The 15,905-nt window shown below is 57.1% G+C and overlaps 1 protein-coding gene across 9 annotated transcripts in view; it reads right to left on the minus strand.

Moving 5' to 3' along the window:
• The window catches only part of NFIX (nuclear factor I X), a 94,845-nt gene that overhangs the window by 9,074 nt on the left and 69,866 nt on the right, over nt 1–15,905 (minus strand). For 3 of the 9 annotated variants that reach the window (XM_053911679.1, XM_053911680.1, XM_053911678.2), the window contains exons 3-9: nt 14,331–14,393; nt 13,979–14,053; nt 13,269–13,389; nt 11,953–12,089; nt 9,191–9,313; nt 7,157–7,332; nt 1,676–1,823 (exon numbers count right to left, since the gene is read on the minus strand). In XM_053911679.1, coding sequence (XP_053767654.1) covers nt 1,676–1,823; nt 7,157–7,332; nt 9,191–9,313; nt 11,953–12,089; nt 13,269–13,389; nt 13,979–14,053; nt 14,331–14,393 — 843 coding nt within the window. The remainder of the gene's footprint in view (nt 1–1,675; nt 1,824–7,156; nt 7,333–9,190; nt 9,314–11,952; nt 12,090–13,268; nt 13,390–13,978; nt 14,054–14,330; nt 14,394–15,905) is intronic. The other 6 variants (XM_071219210.1, XM_071219211.1, XM_053911677.2 and 3 more) reach the window with 3 other exon arrangements.

The raw sequence follows: 15,905 nt of genomic DNA on the forward strand, positions 1-15,905 counted from the left end.
GCCCTCTCAGGTCTGGAGAGAAGGGAGGCCGGAGGGTGGGAGCTCTGGGGGACTGGCCCTGCTGTAGTCGGGGAAGACTGCCTTAGGCCACCTCTCCAACCAGAGTAGCTAGTTGGGTGCTGCCCATTTACCACTGCGGACAGTGCCAAGGACTGGGCCAGTGGTCTGGGGAACTTGAAGGGGCCCAAGGGAGGGCAGGGCCGGATGGGATGGGGTTGGAGAGGGGTGTAGGAGTTGGCTGCTGGATAGGGCCCAGCAGCTACTTTCTTCTTCTGACAGATGAGCCAGATCCTAGGGTCCTGTGGTGCCCAGGGCCTGAGATGGGCCAAGGCACAGGAGGAGGAGGCTGGGGGGCCGGGCAGAGCCCCAGGGCTTGAGTGCCTGGGGGCAACTGAGGGGCAAATGGGCCAAACATCCTCTACAAGCTTCTAGGGGAGAGAATGGGCCCTGCACCTCCAGGAAGGAGCACAACCCCAGAAGGGACGAGGAGGGTCACAGGTGGCCTGGGAGCCCCCCCACCCCCTGCCCTGTACCAGATACACCCCAGGGACCCCATGCTCACCAGCTTCTGTCCAGAAGTGCCACCCTGCAGCCTGGTCCCCCTCTCCCACCCTGCCCACCTCCAATGACCATGACCATGACTTGATGTCTTATGGCAGATGTAGATGGGAACGTGGCATGAAAAGGATGGAGAAGGGAAAAGAACTCAAACCATGAGAGAGAAGGCAAGACAGAGAGCGCAAGACGGAGAAAAGTGGTGAGATGGGCCACCCCTCCCACTGCAGCCCCAAAAGTCCTGGCCTGCGGCCTGCCAGCCCCCAGAGCACCGGAAGCGCTACCCATGCCCTGCCCAAAGACGGCACGCCGCCCACCCTCCACCTCTCCTGTCCCTCACGTCGGGTCTACCTTGGGCCTCCCAACTCAGATTTTTCTCTTCCCCTGGACAAAAGTTGTCATTGGTTCAAAAAAAAAAAGAGAGAGAGAGAGAGAGAAAGAGATGAAGTAAGCCAAGGTCCAGAGCCCTCCCTTGTCCTTGGAACATCCAGCCTGGGGAAGGAATTGAGGGAGGGGAGAGGGATGGGAAAAAAAAAAAAGAGGAACAACGAGAAACCAAATGTGAGACTGAAGGGGAGGGGTCAGGGGCTGGCCTGTTGTACCTTTAGAGGCCTGAATGAAGGGGGGCAAGGCAAAAAGGGGATGGTGGTGGCGTCGCCTTGTGGTCACATTTAATTTTCTTGGTGTGGGGGGCACGACAAAACAACAACAAAAAAAATTAAAAAAACAACAAAAAAAAACGAAAAACGAAAAAAACAGCAATCAGGCATGAAGATGACATGGCTGTGCCCCCTGTCCCTTCCCACCCTGGCCAGCACCCTGGCCTGCGCCCCACTGTGCTCCCCCTCCCGCCCCCCAGGGGCCTGGGCCAGGGGCCCGGGCTGGGAACAGCGGGCGGGCAGGGGGGCTCGTGGTGTGCTGGCTGGTGCGACTGAGGCCCAGGGGGCTGTGTTTGGGGGGATCAGCTTTGCTCTCATCTGGGCAGAAGGCTCCGTGATGCTCTGGGTTGGGGAGGATTTGGTGATGGGCAGGGCGTGGGGGGCTTTTCTTTTTGCAGTGGAGACTGTTTGGATGAGCCAGGACACTGGGCTTTGTGGTTTCGGTTTCATCGTCCACTTACAAGGTGATGGAGGAGTCAAGGCGGCGCCGTCTGGGGCAGTGCTGGTGGATTTGGAATCAGGCATAGGAAGGGGCACAGGTCTGGCCACTGGAGGCGGCGGTGGTAGCAAAAATGACCCCGGGACTTTGCCCTGGCCGCTACCGTTGGGCTGCGAACAACATAAATAGAGTGACGCATGAAGGCACATCACACACAGACACACGCTCCCCTGCGCGGCCACGCCAGCTCGCTCCTGAGAGCGGGCGCTCCTGGCGGCGGAAGGTGCAGAATAGGGTCCTCTCTCCTGGGGCACAGGGTGGGTGAGGGTGGGAGGCCTCAATTTGGTCTCTCAGGTGTTTCTCTCTCTTTTTTTTTTTTTTTGTGGTCCTCCTTTGAAGTTGTGGGAGGAGGAAGGGGAGTGTCCGACGGGTGGTTTGTTATTTCTTAGGGAACATGTTTCAGGTACCAAACATGCCACCTAGCCACAGAGCAGCTGCACCTGGAATTCACACACTTCTGAAGACCTTCTCCTACAGCAGAAAAGATGCATCAGCTTGCCCCTCCCCTGTGTCCCCCCAAAACACACGCATATCTCCCTCTGCAGGTCCCTGAGGTCGGGCTGGCTGACCCAGCTGAGGACTGCCATCCTCTACCCCACATCATGGCCTGGAGGGGACGCTGAGGGGCTTGCCCTCACTCCAGCAGCCTGAGGACAGTGGGGTGCTGGTCTGTTTGCTATAGAAGAGAATGGGAGGAAAATCCATTTGCTGTTTCTCTAGTTTCCACGAAGTTCTTCGAGCGGACTTCCTTGTACAATGCCCTCAGAAGCCCAGATGCCGGGTCACCAGATCCACTCCTTGTCCTTTATTCCCTCTCATGCTTCAAACTCCTGTGCATGGCCTTACATGCATCAGCCTTTGGGTTTCCTGGGACGTAGGCATCACAGGCAAGTCAAAGGTCCTGGGTGGGTCCAGGCACAATTTACCTGGAGACACCTCCCTGGAGTTCTAGGCATGTACCTCCCCTTGCTCTGGGCAGTGTCTCCAAGGACCACCAGCAGCCTGAGCTCAGGGGGACTGGAGCCAGAGTTCTTCATCCTAAACTGGTTCCTCTCTCATGGGACAAAGCTCTGCCCTCCCAGCCAGCCAGGGTTCTCCAAGTTGGGAGGTTCCTGTTCTCCTCCTCCTCTTGGTAGGCAACCCCTGTGGGACCCACCTCACCAATGTCTGCAGATGGCCCATCTTTCTGCCAGCACTGGTTCTGCCTGGCCTATAACAATGAGACTCACAAGAGGTCTCCCTTATGCTGACAGTGTGCTCCTCTGCTCGGCACCCTTGGTGCTCAGCTCTGTAGCAGGCACTTTACTCCCGTTGTGTCCAATCCCACAACGAACTTGTAAATCAGCAATTCTCGCTCGGGGACCATTCTGCTCCCCAGGGGCACTGCCATGTCTGGAAACATTTTGGTTAGCACAACTTCCAGAGGGATGCAACTGGCAGCTAGTGGGTGGAGGCAGGGGATGCTGCTTAATATCCTACAATGCCCAGGATGGCCCCCAGGACAAAGGCTCATCTGTCCAAAGGTCATCAGCACCGTAAGTGGGAAACCCTGCTGTACGGGAAGCTCTACGCTCCCCTTTTCGCAGCTAAGGAAACACGCCCTGTGCAGCTGTGTGGTTTGTCCAAAATCGCCAGGCGCCAACTGGCGTGGCCTGAAGTTCACAGCAACATCTGTCTGAACTTCTCCAGGACCAACGTCTTCAGGGGTCCAATGGATTTTCTCCAGCAGGCTCAATGGCCCTCTTCTCCAAATCCAAATCCCACCTGATAGTGCTAATCCCAGCTTGATATGGCTGGACACTCAGACTTCTCCTGTCCCCTAAAACCTTCATAGCTCTGACTGCACCTGATATAAAGTAGGATCTCCCCAGTTCGGCATTCTGGGCCCCCATGGTGGAGGCCAGATGGGGTCTCCCAGCACACATGCCCTTATACTTTCCCCAGGTACTTCCCCCGGCAAACCACCTGGGGCTTCCAGATACACAGCCTGAGCAGCTAGGCCACACGTGCTCACTGCAGAACCCTCTGTCTAGAATGCCTTTTCCTATACCCTTCAGAGCCCGCTGACAAGACACAGTCCCCAATATGGGGACCAGCCAAGCTCCCTGAACCACCATCCATCTCTCTCTGCCCTGTTCTTCCAGGATGCTCTTGACCTCTACTGGAGCCTTTAAAGCAGACTGCCACCCAGGCTCACCAGTGAGCCACGGAGGGTCACCTCTGTGTGGCTCAAGCCTTCAGCACTCAAGTCTCACTGAGTCGAATCAACTAGTCCATCCGGACACACTGTAAAACTACAGAGCCCTATGCCCCCTGTGAACCCTGGCCATTCTGCCCATTGTCCTTCACCTCTGATGACCAGCTGAGGTCTGACATTGTCCCTCCAAATGGTTCCCTGGACTTGATTCTTCTGGCCCACTTTTTGTCAGAGGCCCCTGACAAAAGTAAGCAGTGGCTGCTGGTCCCCATCTGTGTCCTGGGCAGGAGACCCTTTATGCCAAGTGTCATTTTAGAAATAATCCCTTCAGTTCCAGGCACAGGCCAGAGGGGTTTCCAGCTCTGCAGGGTTGGTGTTGAGATACAAGCAGCAACCGCTCTCCCTCCTTTCCATGGCCTAACAGGTTGTTATCTCGTTTTTCCATCAGGGCAGGAAACTCCACAGACCACAGCCTCACTCCTCTTCTCGGGGCCATCCTGAGCCCAGGGCCCCAGGAAGCTGAGACGCGGGGGCTTTCCAGGTAGCCCTGGCTTCCAGGGCTGCCTCTACCTCCTTCTAGTCCCCAGAGCCAGTCTGCACCCAGGAGGATCTAAATCACTAATCCCACGAGATAATGCTAATCCCAGCTTGATATGGCTGGATATCAAAACCTGCTGTTTTACAACATTTGGTTTCTAGAAGCAACTTCCAACCAGGCTGGGTATCTTTGCTCTGATTGGGTTATAAATTGAGGTTTTTAAAATCTCAAGGTGTTGTGACTTTGCAGCATCTTAAAGCCTCGTGAGTTAAGAGCTAGAAGTGCATGCTAGTGACCCATGAAGACGAGGGCCTGCCTGCTCCAGTGTTGGTGGTAGAGGCTGAGGTAGAACCAGGCCTGCTACTGCCCCCTGAGCCCTGTGACCTTTCCAGTGCATTTGTCTGGTGGTCTCTTCTCTCTGCCAGAAACACAGCTAACGACGCATCCTCTTTCTGTTCTTCGAATCTCTGAGTGGTGTTTCCATTCAGCCTTGGCCTTCACTGATATGGTTCTTCTTAATTAGGGCCTTACATTGGGGTCTGAAGATAGGCCATAGGCGGCACCTGGGAACCCTTCTGCAAATCATCTGTAAAACTTTTGTATGCACATATTTTTCTGTAAAGATGGTCTGTAACTTCAAACTCTCATGGAAGTTACGAATTTGCTCCTCTAGGTTCTGGATCAGTGGTTCTCAAAGTGGTCCCCTGACCAGAAGCCACAGCAGCGCCTGAGAACTTGCGGAGAAATACAGATTCTCAGGCCCACCGCAGACCTGCTGAATCCGAATCAGGTGAAGCCTAGCCACCTGTGTGTTTGCAAGTCCTCCAGGTGACTCTTCATGCTAACTACTGCTCTGAAGGTGGCCATGGAGCAAGTACAGCCTGGTATGGGCCACCCCCTGCCGCCAAGTCAGCTGCAGAGCCAGGGCCTCTGGCTCTCTCCTCCTCCACAGCCTGGTGCTGTCTGTAGCCTCTTCTCAGACGCTAGGCCAGCTGGAGCAGGCTCACCACAGATACCCGCTCTTCTCTTGGGCACAACAGGTCACAAGAAGAAACTGCTCCCTAGCCGAGCCAGCCTCCCTTTTTAATCAGGGTAGCTGTTTCTCCCTGTCTGCAGTGTTTGTCCACAGTCTACTTGGAGCAAGCACCTGTCTAGAGGAGAGAGCCTTCCAGGCCAAGTGAGACCCTAATCTTGAGCAGTCAAGTCAAGGGAGAGTGTCAGGACCCAGCTGTCAGGATGCCCAGGGGTTGACTGACTCTCTGGACTAAACTGCTCCCCCAGGTTGGTCTCACTGATTCCAAACCCCAGCTGCCTCTGTAGGTGAGAAGGCAGGCAAGGCAGGGTTCCAGGCCTCTCTGATCCACACTGCACAAGTCCCAAGGGGCCTGGGACATGGGCTGGCACTTCCCACAGACTCTGCTGGCATCTCTGGAGAAAGTGCAGTAGCTGTCAGGGGTCACATCCACTTTTCCCTGAATGCCCCTAAAAGCAAACAGAGCTTGTCCAGAGAGGTGGGCAAGGCTCTGAGTGTGCTAAGGAGCTGCAGAGTCAGCAAAGAAACCCTTGAAGGGCACAGAGGGGAAGGAGCTGGAAAGCAGGAGGGAGAGCAGGAGGGAGGGAAGAGGGAGTAAGGAAGCCCCCCACCCCATCAATAATACACCAGCACTCAGCAAATGCCCACACTGTTCGGGGCACCTGAAGGCCGCTGGTCGCTTCCCCTGGGTGTGGTCTGGCATGAGTTTCTTATTTGCTTCCGTCATCGTGGCCCTTCGAGCGACATCCCCACCTAACCTCTGGACAGGCTGGGGGACAGCAGCTGGATGTTCTCATAATGCAGCATGCTGTTGGGGCTCCGGAACCTTTCCAAAGGTCCAGGGACCATTGTTCCCAACTCAGAGTGGTCCCCCAGGGACTGAGGACCACTTTCCCACTGAAGGGTTGTCTCTGGCCCATCAATGTCTGCGATAATTCCTTTGCTAAGCTACCCCACATTTCTGTTTGTCAGTGACCCAGGCTCTAGGGCTCATTGACAAAGAAGGGCAGCGCCCCCCCAACCCCCTGCCCCTCGTCCCCTGCAGAGCTCCATTCTCTCCAGGTTAAGGAGCAGGGCTATGCCACAAAACCATAAGCAACCTGGAAAGCCCTTGTCAAGAGTCCTGCCAACAGGAGTGTGAAGTCTGGAGATACTCCTGATCACCATGACTGGGGAGGAGGTGGTGCTGCTGGCTTCTAGAGTGTGGGGGCCAGGGCTGCTGCTCAGCACCCCATCATGCCCAGGACAGCCTCACACCACAGAGAACAAACAGCCCTAAATGCGATAGGGCCATGGTTGGGAAACCTTGCCTAGAACCTACGAAATCCTTGCAGCCCTGAGGTTGAAGAGGGGTGTGAGGAGCTAAGGGGCCGGGCCTGGACTGAACAGCTCATGGGTGTACTCCTGGGGGAACAGAGACTGAAGACAGGGCAAGGAGCCCAAGCAAGGCAGGCCCAGCTGCTACTTCCAGCTCTCTGGACCATGATAGAGAGGCCCCGGCACAATACACAGGCCCCTACCCCAGACCGGAAAGTTAAGGTGTTGGCACTGCCGGCTCTCGGCTGCTCCAGTCCCAGGTGGGTTCCCGGCTCTCAGGCCCTCTCCCTGTGATCCTGACACAGACGGACAGACACAGAGATGAGCTGTGGTGGGGCTCCTGGGCCTCTGGACTCACCTGTCCGGTGGCCTGGCCTGAGCCATCTGAGCACACGAACTGCACGAACTCCTTCAGCGAGTCCTGCCCGTGGTGGTGGTGGTAGCGGATGGTCGGGTGCGTGAAGTACGGGCTCGACTGCTGGATGATGGATGTAGAGGGGAAGTGCAACGCTGACGCTGTGGCCCGGGGGCTCCCTGCATGCACGCGGACGGGAAGAGAGGACATCAGTGGACAGAAGATGAGGGAAACTGCCATTCAGGGCACTGAGGGTTCGGAGGAAAATGGAGAATGGACAAGAGCAGGGCCAGGACCAGGGTAAAGAGAGTGAGGGTCTGGCCTTGGCGCAGAAGTTGAGATAGTGCAAAAAACAAAAACCTTAGTCATCAAGGTAAATAACATTTCAATGCAATATTTTTAATCCAATTGGCGAACTCGGGCCTGCTTCCCAACCAGCTGCTCATCTTTGCAAACAGAGTTTGATGGGAACCAGGGCCGGGTTCACAGCAAGACGAGCAAGGCAGGTCCTGCAAGCACAGGCCTGGTCTCTTGTTTAAGATGTTGACATATGCTCACTGTCTATTATCGCGAAAGTTTTAATTTTTAAAAATAATGCATTAAAACACCATTAATTGTGACAACTGAGATTTTGGGTGCCCCCTTGCATTTTGCACCTCAGGTGAGGGCCAGGCATGGAAGGGGGCCTGGGGGAGGGAGGAGAGGCGGTGGACAGGACCTGCACCTGTGTAGGACGGGCCTGCGATGTGTACACACAGCTGTATATCTCCCGCACATGGGCAGGTGTGCACCTGGTCACTGCTGCCTAGGCCGAGTTCTTGAGTACTCAGCCCCATCACATTCACACATGCGTCCTTGCACACGCGAGCTCACACACACAACTCGCACCCCGGAGCAGGCCCCAGCCTTCCCCAGCCAGCCCTCTCCTGCCCGTCTGTTTCCAATCAGCTCACTCTTGCTCTCAGTTTCATTAGGGGGCTGAGGAAACTTGGCTTCTCTCTGGAGTTCATAAAAGCTGAGTGGAGCTGGGCCGGCTGCCTCCCGAAGCCAAGGGCCTGGGCTCCCTGCCCCCACCTTGAGGCCACCACACCCAGCCCCAGTGCAGGCTGCCTCTGGGCTCCCAGCCAGGAGGCCCCGAGGAGGAAGCTGGGAGGGTGAACCTTGATGTTTTCTGTGTCCTAAGGAAGGGCCCAGGAGATGGTGGGTAGACACAGGGCTGTGTCCAAAAAAAGTTCAAGCCTCTTTCTGCCAGATGGGTGCCAAGGTGAGGAAGAAGCAAGTGAGGGAGTGGTGAGGCTGAGGACTCAGCTCCCACAACTTCCTGATTCTGTCCCCTCAGGAACATCGAGGTGTTCTCCCTGCCCAGTGCCTTCTCTAGAGATTGAAGCAAGGGAGCTCCCACGTCAGCAGCCGGCTCCACTCCCAGAACAACAGCCCAAGTGCCACCAGGGGACTCTGGGTTCCTACGAGTGCTCTTGTCAATCTGTGCCCCATGCCAAGCTGGACTGGTGCTGGGAAGCCAGACCCTGAGCGTGGCCAGGAGCTGGGAAAGAACAGCTGAAAGGAGGGCAGAGGGAGAAGCCTAAGCTTTCCCAACCATAGCTGGCACAGGGAGAGGAGAACTGGGCAGGCCTGAGGTCTCCGCAGTCAGAGGTCAAGCCAGAGGAGGCCTGAGGACAGGCCTGTGCACACATCCACACATAAGCATGCACACTCCCTGCCACACATGTATGCACCCACGTGCACACATGCAAGCACACAGCACACCCGCAAGCACGTTCACACACGTGCACATGGGGAGTGAGAAGCAAGTGGGAGGATGCTTGAGAACAAGGTGAGGAGGCCCAGCGGCTGGCTCTCCAGCTGGTGCTGCTATGGAGGGAGGGCCCATCCCCTTGCCCACCTGCTGCCATACTGGAGCCCCCTCAGAGAGCTTGGGGCTGTTGCCCTGACGGACCCTGGCCCCTTCACCTGGCCAGCTGCCCCTCAGCGTTCCGCCACCTCCCCCATGTCCCCTTCTGGGCCCCCATTTCTCACCTGGTCTGACTCCAGCAAGCACAGGCAGCGGGTGGTGAGTGAAAGCCATGCGCGGGGAGCTGCCCTGAGAGGAGAGGGCACTGCAGAAGTCCAGCTTTCCTGACTTCTTTAGAGAAGCCGGGCCTGGGGGGAGGAATCAGCAACACAGTGCAGGTTTAGCTGGGCCAGGGCGGGAGCAGGGGAAGGCAGGAAGCCAGCAGCTCACTCATTCTCCTCGGCCCTCCCTGCTGCCCTTCCCCCAGGGGGCTCCTCCTGCCTCCTGTGCCCCATCGGGCTGGCTGCATCTCAGGCCCTACATGCAGACCAGCCAGCCCGAGGTGCTTCTGAGAGGAAGGGAAAGTGAGGCACTTGGGTCTGCTGGGCAGGGGGTGAGTGGGGTCTACCTTGTCCCCTGATGAGCACACAGCGAGCTCATGGGGCACAGTCGAAAGGTGGGACGCAGGGTCAGGGGGCCAGGCAGGGCACTGGGGGCAGAGCTGGCCAGGCGAGAGCTACCTGGGCCAGGGGCCCCAGAGGCTGGACTGTCACAGGATGGAATGTTTCAGGGCTTTGTTTTGCTCCTGGTGCCAGAACTTGGGTGGCATTTAGCAGGAGACAGGCACAGAGAACACCCTGCTAGAACCCTGATGCTGCCCACCAAGGTCATCTCAGTGCCCAGGGAGCATCACATCCAAACAACACTATGACCAAGCAGGACCCCAGGGCCGGGTCTGCTGGAGGAGCTTGTCTGGTCCCTGGGCTGAGCCTCAAAGGCTGTGCCCAGGCTGGGAGGGAGGGGTAGGGTGGAGTCAGAGCAGATCTCTGCAGCTGCCATCTTTGAGGCACAAATCAAGTCAGTTTGGAGTGTGGGGAGGTGGGGAGGCTATGGGACTGCAGAACAGAGAAATAAGAGCCATTTAAACCGCAAAGGGAAGAGGCGGGGGAAGGGCGAACTCCCAGCTGCCAGAAGAGGTGTTATCTGGCGGCAGCTGTGTGCCACCTGATAGCTGGCACGGTGGGGGGGAGCACCCCCACCAGCTGTGCACAGCTGTCCCCTAGGCCACACAGCACCTCCCCAGCTGTTCCCTGTCCTGCAGCTGGGCTGCTTAATTGGCGATTTGTCTCAGCACAGGGAAGCAACATCAGAAGGGGGTAAAGGAGGAAAAGAGGAAAGCGAGGAAGCTGGGGTGCCGAGGCAGGAGGATGTTGGGAGCCGTGCATGCGTGGCAGGACTGCCAGAAGGAGCAGAAATGGCAGGCTCTACAGCAGACAGCCAAGAAAGGAGAGAGCAGGAGCCTAGAGGGGAGGGCTCCTTGGGAACCACATTTGGGCAGAAGGGCCTGGAGGCCACCAGCCATGGCGGATGCATCTTTAAGGCACATGAGGCCTTACAGAAGCAGTCACTTAACTGAGGCCCTGGCAGGGGTGTCTTCAGAGCCTTCTCAACTGCTTTTATGCCTCCCAAGGTTCCCCAGGGAAGCATCTGAGCTGTGCTGGTCCATGTACCCCACCTGCCTCCGGGAAACCCTGGGAGGGGCACTCAAAGTACTGTGGAGTGATGCCCCACAGAGGCAAGCCTTAATGGTGGTCTAGAGCCTGTTCCCTGAACCCAAGGCCTAGAGGACAACCCTCCTCCCCTCCTCCTGAGGAGCCAAGAGCAGAAGCAGATTCTGTCTGGGACAGCACCTCCCCACCCCTTGGCCTTGTTTCTCCCCCAGCCCAGCCCCCAGCCCATCCACTTGGCCCTTCCCAGTAGGGCCACATCTGGAAAACACCAGGAAAAGTGCCACTGGGTCAGACCCTCACCTTCCTGCGTCGGGAAACAAAGTCTCAGTCCCCAGGCTGGAGCACAGCAAAGGTGCCCAGTGTACACCCCGCCCATGTGGGGCTGCACTCCCCAGCCCCAGATGCTCACTCCTCAAGGACATGACACAGGATGCACCACCAGTGTGCCAGGCAGAAGTGCCCTGCATTCAGCCTCCTCATACCTGACACAAGTGCACACACACACGAGCACAAAGCTATTCCACCTGGGCTCTCCAGGTCTGCCCACGCCTCCTAGCAAGCCTGGAAGTGACGGTAGCAGGGTTCATCAGGAAGAGGGTGGCTAGAGTTGGCTGGGAGGCCTAAAGACAATTCTGCTCACCCTTTACCAGATTCCGCCCCTTTCTGGGAAGCTGAGCCCATTAAGCCAGCAGTTCTCAGCTCAGTCAGCTCAGGAAGATTTTCTCCTCACCCACCTAACAGACATTCAGCAATGCCTGGAGACATTTTTGGCCACCACACCTGTCGTGGGGGGGGGGGGGGGGGTTGCACACTGGCATCTAGTGGGTGGAGACCAGGGCTGCTGCTCAACACCCCACAATGCCCAGGACGCCCCACCGCAGAGAGTGGTCCAGCCCCAGCTGTCAGTCGTGCCCATTCTGAGAAACTGCTTTAAACCATGAAGACCACAGAGCTGGGGCAACCTTTCTACAGAAATCCCAAGAGAAAAAGTCCAAGAAAGCTTCAGACAGGAGGCCACGGCTACCACTGCAGGGCACCAGAGGCCTCTGCTTGCCTCCTGCCGTGCCACTGGGTGCTGCTGCCCACTCAGTGACAGCCCAGCTCCTTGCCTCTGCTCTCTTCTTCGGCCTGAACTGCCCTCCCCTGGAAGATCAGGAGGCCAGAGCCAAGCAGTGCCATCAATGGGGGCACTGGTGGGAGAACTGCCAGGTAAACTGGGGGGGAAGAAGAGGTTCTGGGCTGCCCTTGCACTGGGCCAGGCCCTGTGATGCCCATACCTGCATCCACATCGTTGGGCCACCCGCTGGACTGGCTGCTGCCAGCTGCTGGGGAGCGGCCTGTCCCCGGATAGAAGACATCGTCAACAGGGCTCTCCATCTCGCTGTCATCGATGGACTTGGGGCGCTTGGTGGTGCTGGAAAAGGAAGAGAGGGAGCAGGTGGGCCAAGGGTAGGCCAAGGTGCTGGTACTCAGGCTGAGGGAGCCTGCACTGAGGGCCTTCCATGTCAGGAGCAGGTGCCTGCTGACAGCAGCATTTCTGGGCACTCATTGGTGTCCACCTCCAGACCAGCCCCGCAGCCCCTTGGGCCTAGCCCGCCTGATCCTCCTCCTCCTTCTCCTTGATCACCTTCCTGGTCCTTGATACTATCATCTACCGAAGCTGTCCAAGTCAAAGAAGTGGGCAAAACCCTCAGCTACTTCCTTGGCCCCACCTTCTATTTCCCATCAGCCCCCAGGGCCAGGTGAGGCAACTGAGGCACTCACTAGGGAAAAGAATGCCAGGGAGCGCCACAAAACTCCATTGTCAAGATATTATAAGTAGGAAAATGGTATAACATTTTACTGTAATATTTAAACAAATCAGAATGAACACCAAAAACCTCACGATAAACCAAAACATCCAAGATTTTAAAAAAAGGGATGAGATCCCACCCTGCCCTGTATAACCGGCCCTGACCAGGCCTTACTGTGTCCACCCCAGGACATCACTGAATGACCACGCCCTTCTCTCTCATGCCACTCCCCTGCCTCCAGGACTCAGGCCCTCCTCCAGCCAGGCAGAGGGCCTCTGACTGGCTGTTGCTTCTCCCCTTGCACGTGGCTGCCGGAGGCGCTTTCTGAGCACACGTCCCCAGCATCTCCTGCTTGAAACCCTTCAGTGGGTTTTTAGCCTAAGCACCTTCCTCTGGCCTCCGAAACTCTTCATGGAGTGGTCCTGCCAGCCTGTGCAGCCTTGGCTGGGATGGAGGCTGCTCTCTCTGTCTGGATTGTCCCCCCATGTCCTTCCCAGCACGCTGCAGGTCTGGGCTCTAGTGCCACATTCCCAAGGGAGAGGCCTGCTTGGATCCCGACTGGGAGCGCCTTCCAGGCAGAGCCCTGCCTTATTTAGGTTTGTGTTCCCAGGGCTGGGTGCCCACAGCAGGAAGTTCAAGAGGTGGGGGGCACAGTGGGCCCTGGCTGCCCTGGAGCCAATGGCCTCAACAAGGGGTGACATTTTGAAGCACCCAGGGAGCTGTAGTATAGCTGCTCACAACACCTGAGATGACTTGAAGGTAGGGGCAGGGAGGGGGAAGGCCAGGGGTGCTGGGCTTACCTGGTGGAAGGAGGGGAGGTGATGGACCGCCGCCCCAGGGTCACCTGGTTTATGTTGTAGTAGTTGGGACTCTCCAGGTCCGCCAGCGAGAAGTTGGGCCCTGATGCTGTTGCAACAGGAGCTGGGAAGAAGAGAGAAGATTAGTTTGGAAGGTGCAGGAGCCCACTGGAGTCTGTTTTGTTGCCATGAGCAATGAAGCTCCCCAGTAGCCCCAGGATAAGTGCCCTGTGCAGCCTGCTGAGGAAACCTCCTCCTGGCTGCCGGGGATGAGCCCTTAACTGTGATTCCTTTTTTTTTTTTTTAATATTTTTAAAATTTATTTTTAGAGAGGGGAAGGGAGGGAGAAAGAGAGGGAGAGAAACATCAATGCATGGTTGCCTCTCACGTGCCCCCAACTGGGAACCTGGCCCGCAACCCAGGCATGTGCCCTGACTGGGAATAGAACTGGCGACCCTTTGGTTTGAAGGCCAGTGCTCAATCCACTGAGCCACACCAGCCAGGGCCTAGTTGTGATTCTTTTCCTCCATAGCACAGATTAGAAATGTGGCTCTCTGGACACCTCTGCTCCACTCAACCTGGTGCCCATGAGGCAAATGGTGTCCCAGGAAGCCCTGTCTGCCCCCTTCAGTAATACCCCATCAGTAGGGGGCCACCTCCTCGCCCCCATCCTTGCTGACTCAGCCTTGGCCAAGAAGAAAGGACTGACTTACTCTGTGATACTCTGACCAGCTCCGTCACATTCCAGACCCCGGAAGTCACAAAACAGTCCTGGAAACTTAAGTGCCCTGAGGAGGGAAAATAGCTAGTGAGTGTGAGTGAGTTGAAGCAAGGCCAGGAAGGGCTGCCTGCCGTTCCCTCAAAGTTCTCCCCACCTCCCCACTGCTCCTAGGGAAGAAGGGGTGTGCTCCAGGTGAGTCCCCTCCCCTCCAGCTGGCAGCCAAAGCTCAGTTAAGAGACAACTGAGTAAAGGGGGAAGAAATGGTGGAAGGTAGAGGAGGGTCTGGGGGGCAGGGCAGGCAGGGAGGTTGTAGGCAGGAGGGCAGGTGGGCTGGGGAAACTGACCATTGGGCAGTGGTTTGATGTCCGCATCTCCTTGCTGGTTTGAACTATCTGATTGTCCGGATTCTGCAGGAGACACAAAGGGGAGGATGGGTCAAAACCAAAGTGCCCCACAAACAGCTACTTCTCCAGCCCTGTAAAAACCTTCTCCTCCCTCCAGGAACAGCCCAGGGAGACTCCGGAGACCAGAAGAGGGAGAAGAAACTATCGTGGTGGGGATTCCTGGGCACTGCAGGGTGTTGGTAGCACCCCTGGCCTCCACCCACTAGATGCCAGTAGCACCCCAGTCGTGACAACCCAAACCATCTTCAGATATTGTGCAATGTGCCCTGGTGACAGTCACCAGTGGGTGAATGGCACTGGCTGACAGTCAGGGCAAGAAGGGCACCTAGGAGAGAAGCTACCATTCTGCACAGCTGGGATGGACCCAAGGGTTCCCCATCTTCCACCCGCCTCAAGTGCCCAGAGAAGCAGCCCCTTCCTTTCCTCACTTCATTAATTGCAGCCATTCCTGTCTTCCTGAGCCACCCACCTCACCTTTATGCTTACAGGCAGTGCCTGGCAACACGGAGGGGGGAGGTCTGCCCTGACACTGTTGCCCGCTCTGTGCCAGCCTGTCTGGGCCGTCTCATGCCCCAGTGCCACAGCTGCTCGGAGGGAGCCCCGAAACAAGGGCCCATTGTGCAGTGGGAGCTCACAGAGGGCTGGGGGCAGGGTGGAGTGTGTGTGTGAATATTTTGCTGAGCTTGGGAAAGCCCCCCGCCCCCACCCCCCATGTCCTCAAAGCTTTGTGTGCTTAGGGGACCTCCAGAATGCCTGCCTGGGCACGACAGCTGGTGACAGGGTGGCGGAGGGGGGCCTGGGCAGGATGTGGGGCAGGAGGAAGGCAGGCACTTGGTAAAGAATCAGCCACTTACAGGGGGGAACAACATGGGGGTGGCATTGGAAAACTGGGCACTGGTGTTGGCCAGGGCTTTGCCCCACTCTTTGGAGCCACCCTGCCTCCTGGTGTCACCCACCACCCTGAGATCAGCCTACTGACTGGGATTCTGCCCCCCACTGTCCTCACAGCTGAGATGTTCACACTGGGGAGTGATCAGCAAGGAGATTCCTAAAGGGTGACATGGGCCCCCACTGGAGCTACCAGGCAGAACAGCAGCCTTCTCAGAGCAAAGGCCCACCACAGCTCAAGCCGTTTCCTGGGCACCTGCCTCACTGTGGCCAGTGGGAAAGTACAGGCTGCCCCAGGATGGTTCCAGGCCCTGCTTCCCCCATCCTTTACCTTGTTAGGTCTTTTTTTTCAGTGCCAAAAAAATAACAACAAACCTTGTCACAAATCAAGAAAACAGGTTTAAAAGGAAATTGCTAATGGGCCCCCCTCACCCCCTCCAGCCTGAAGTTCTTCCTGCAGCACCTCTGGGTGCACTCACACATGGGGTGGCCATGCCCAGCCCGGGCCCCCCTTTGTTAGCGGCACTCTGCTCTGGAGGCAGAACTCCACAGACGTCCCCCTAAGTTCTGGGGAGGGCACCCTCTCTGTGCCACCGCATCTTGTCAGTGTGGGTTTTCTGTCCCTCT

The sequence above is a fragment of the Desmodus rotundus genome, chromosome 9 (assembly GCF_022682495.2).
Source record: "Desmodus rotundus isolate HL8 chromosome 9, HLdesRot8A.1, whole genome shotgun sequence".
In the NCBI taxonomy this organism is placed as follows: domain Eukaryota; kingdom Metazoa; phylum Chordata; class Mammalia; order Chiroptera; family Phyllostomidae; genus Desmodus; species Desmodus rotundus.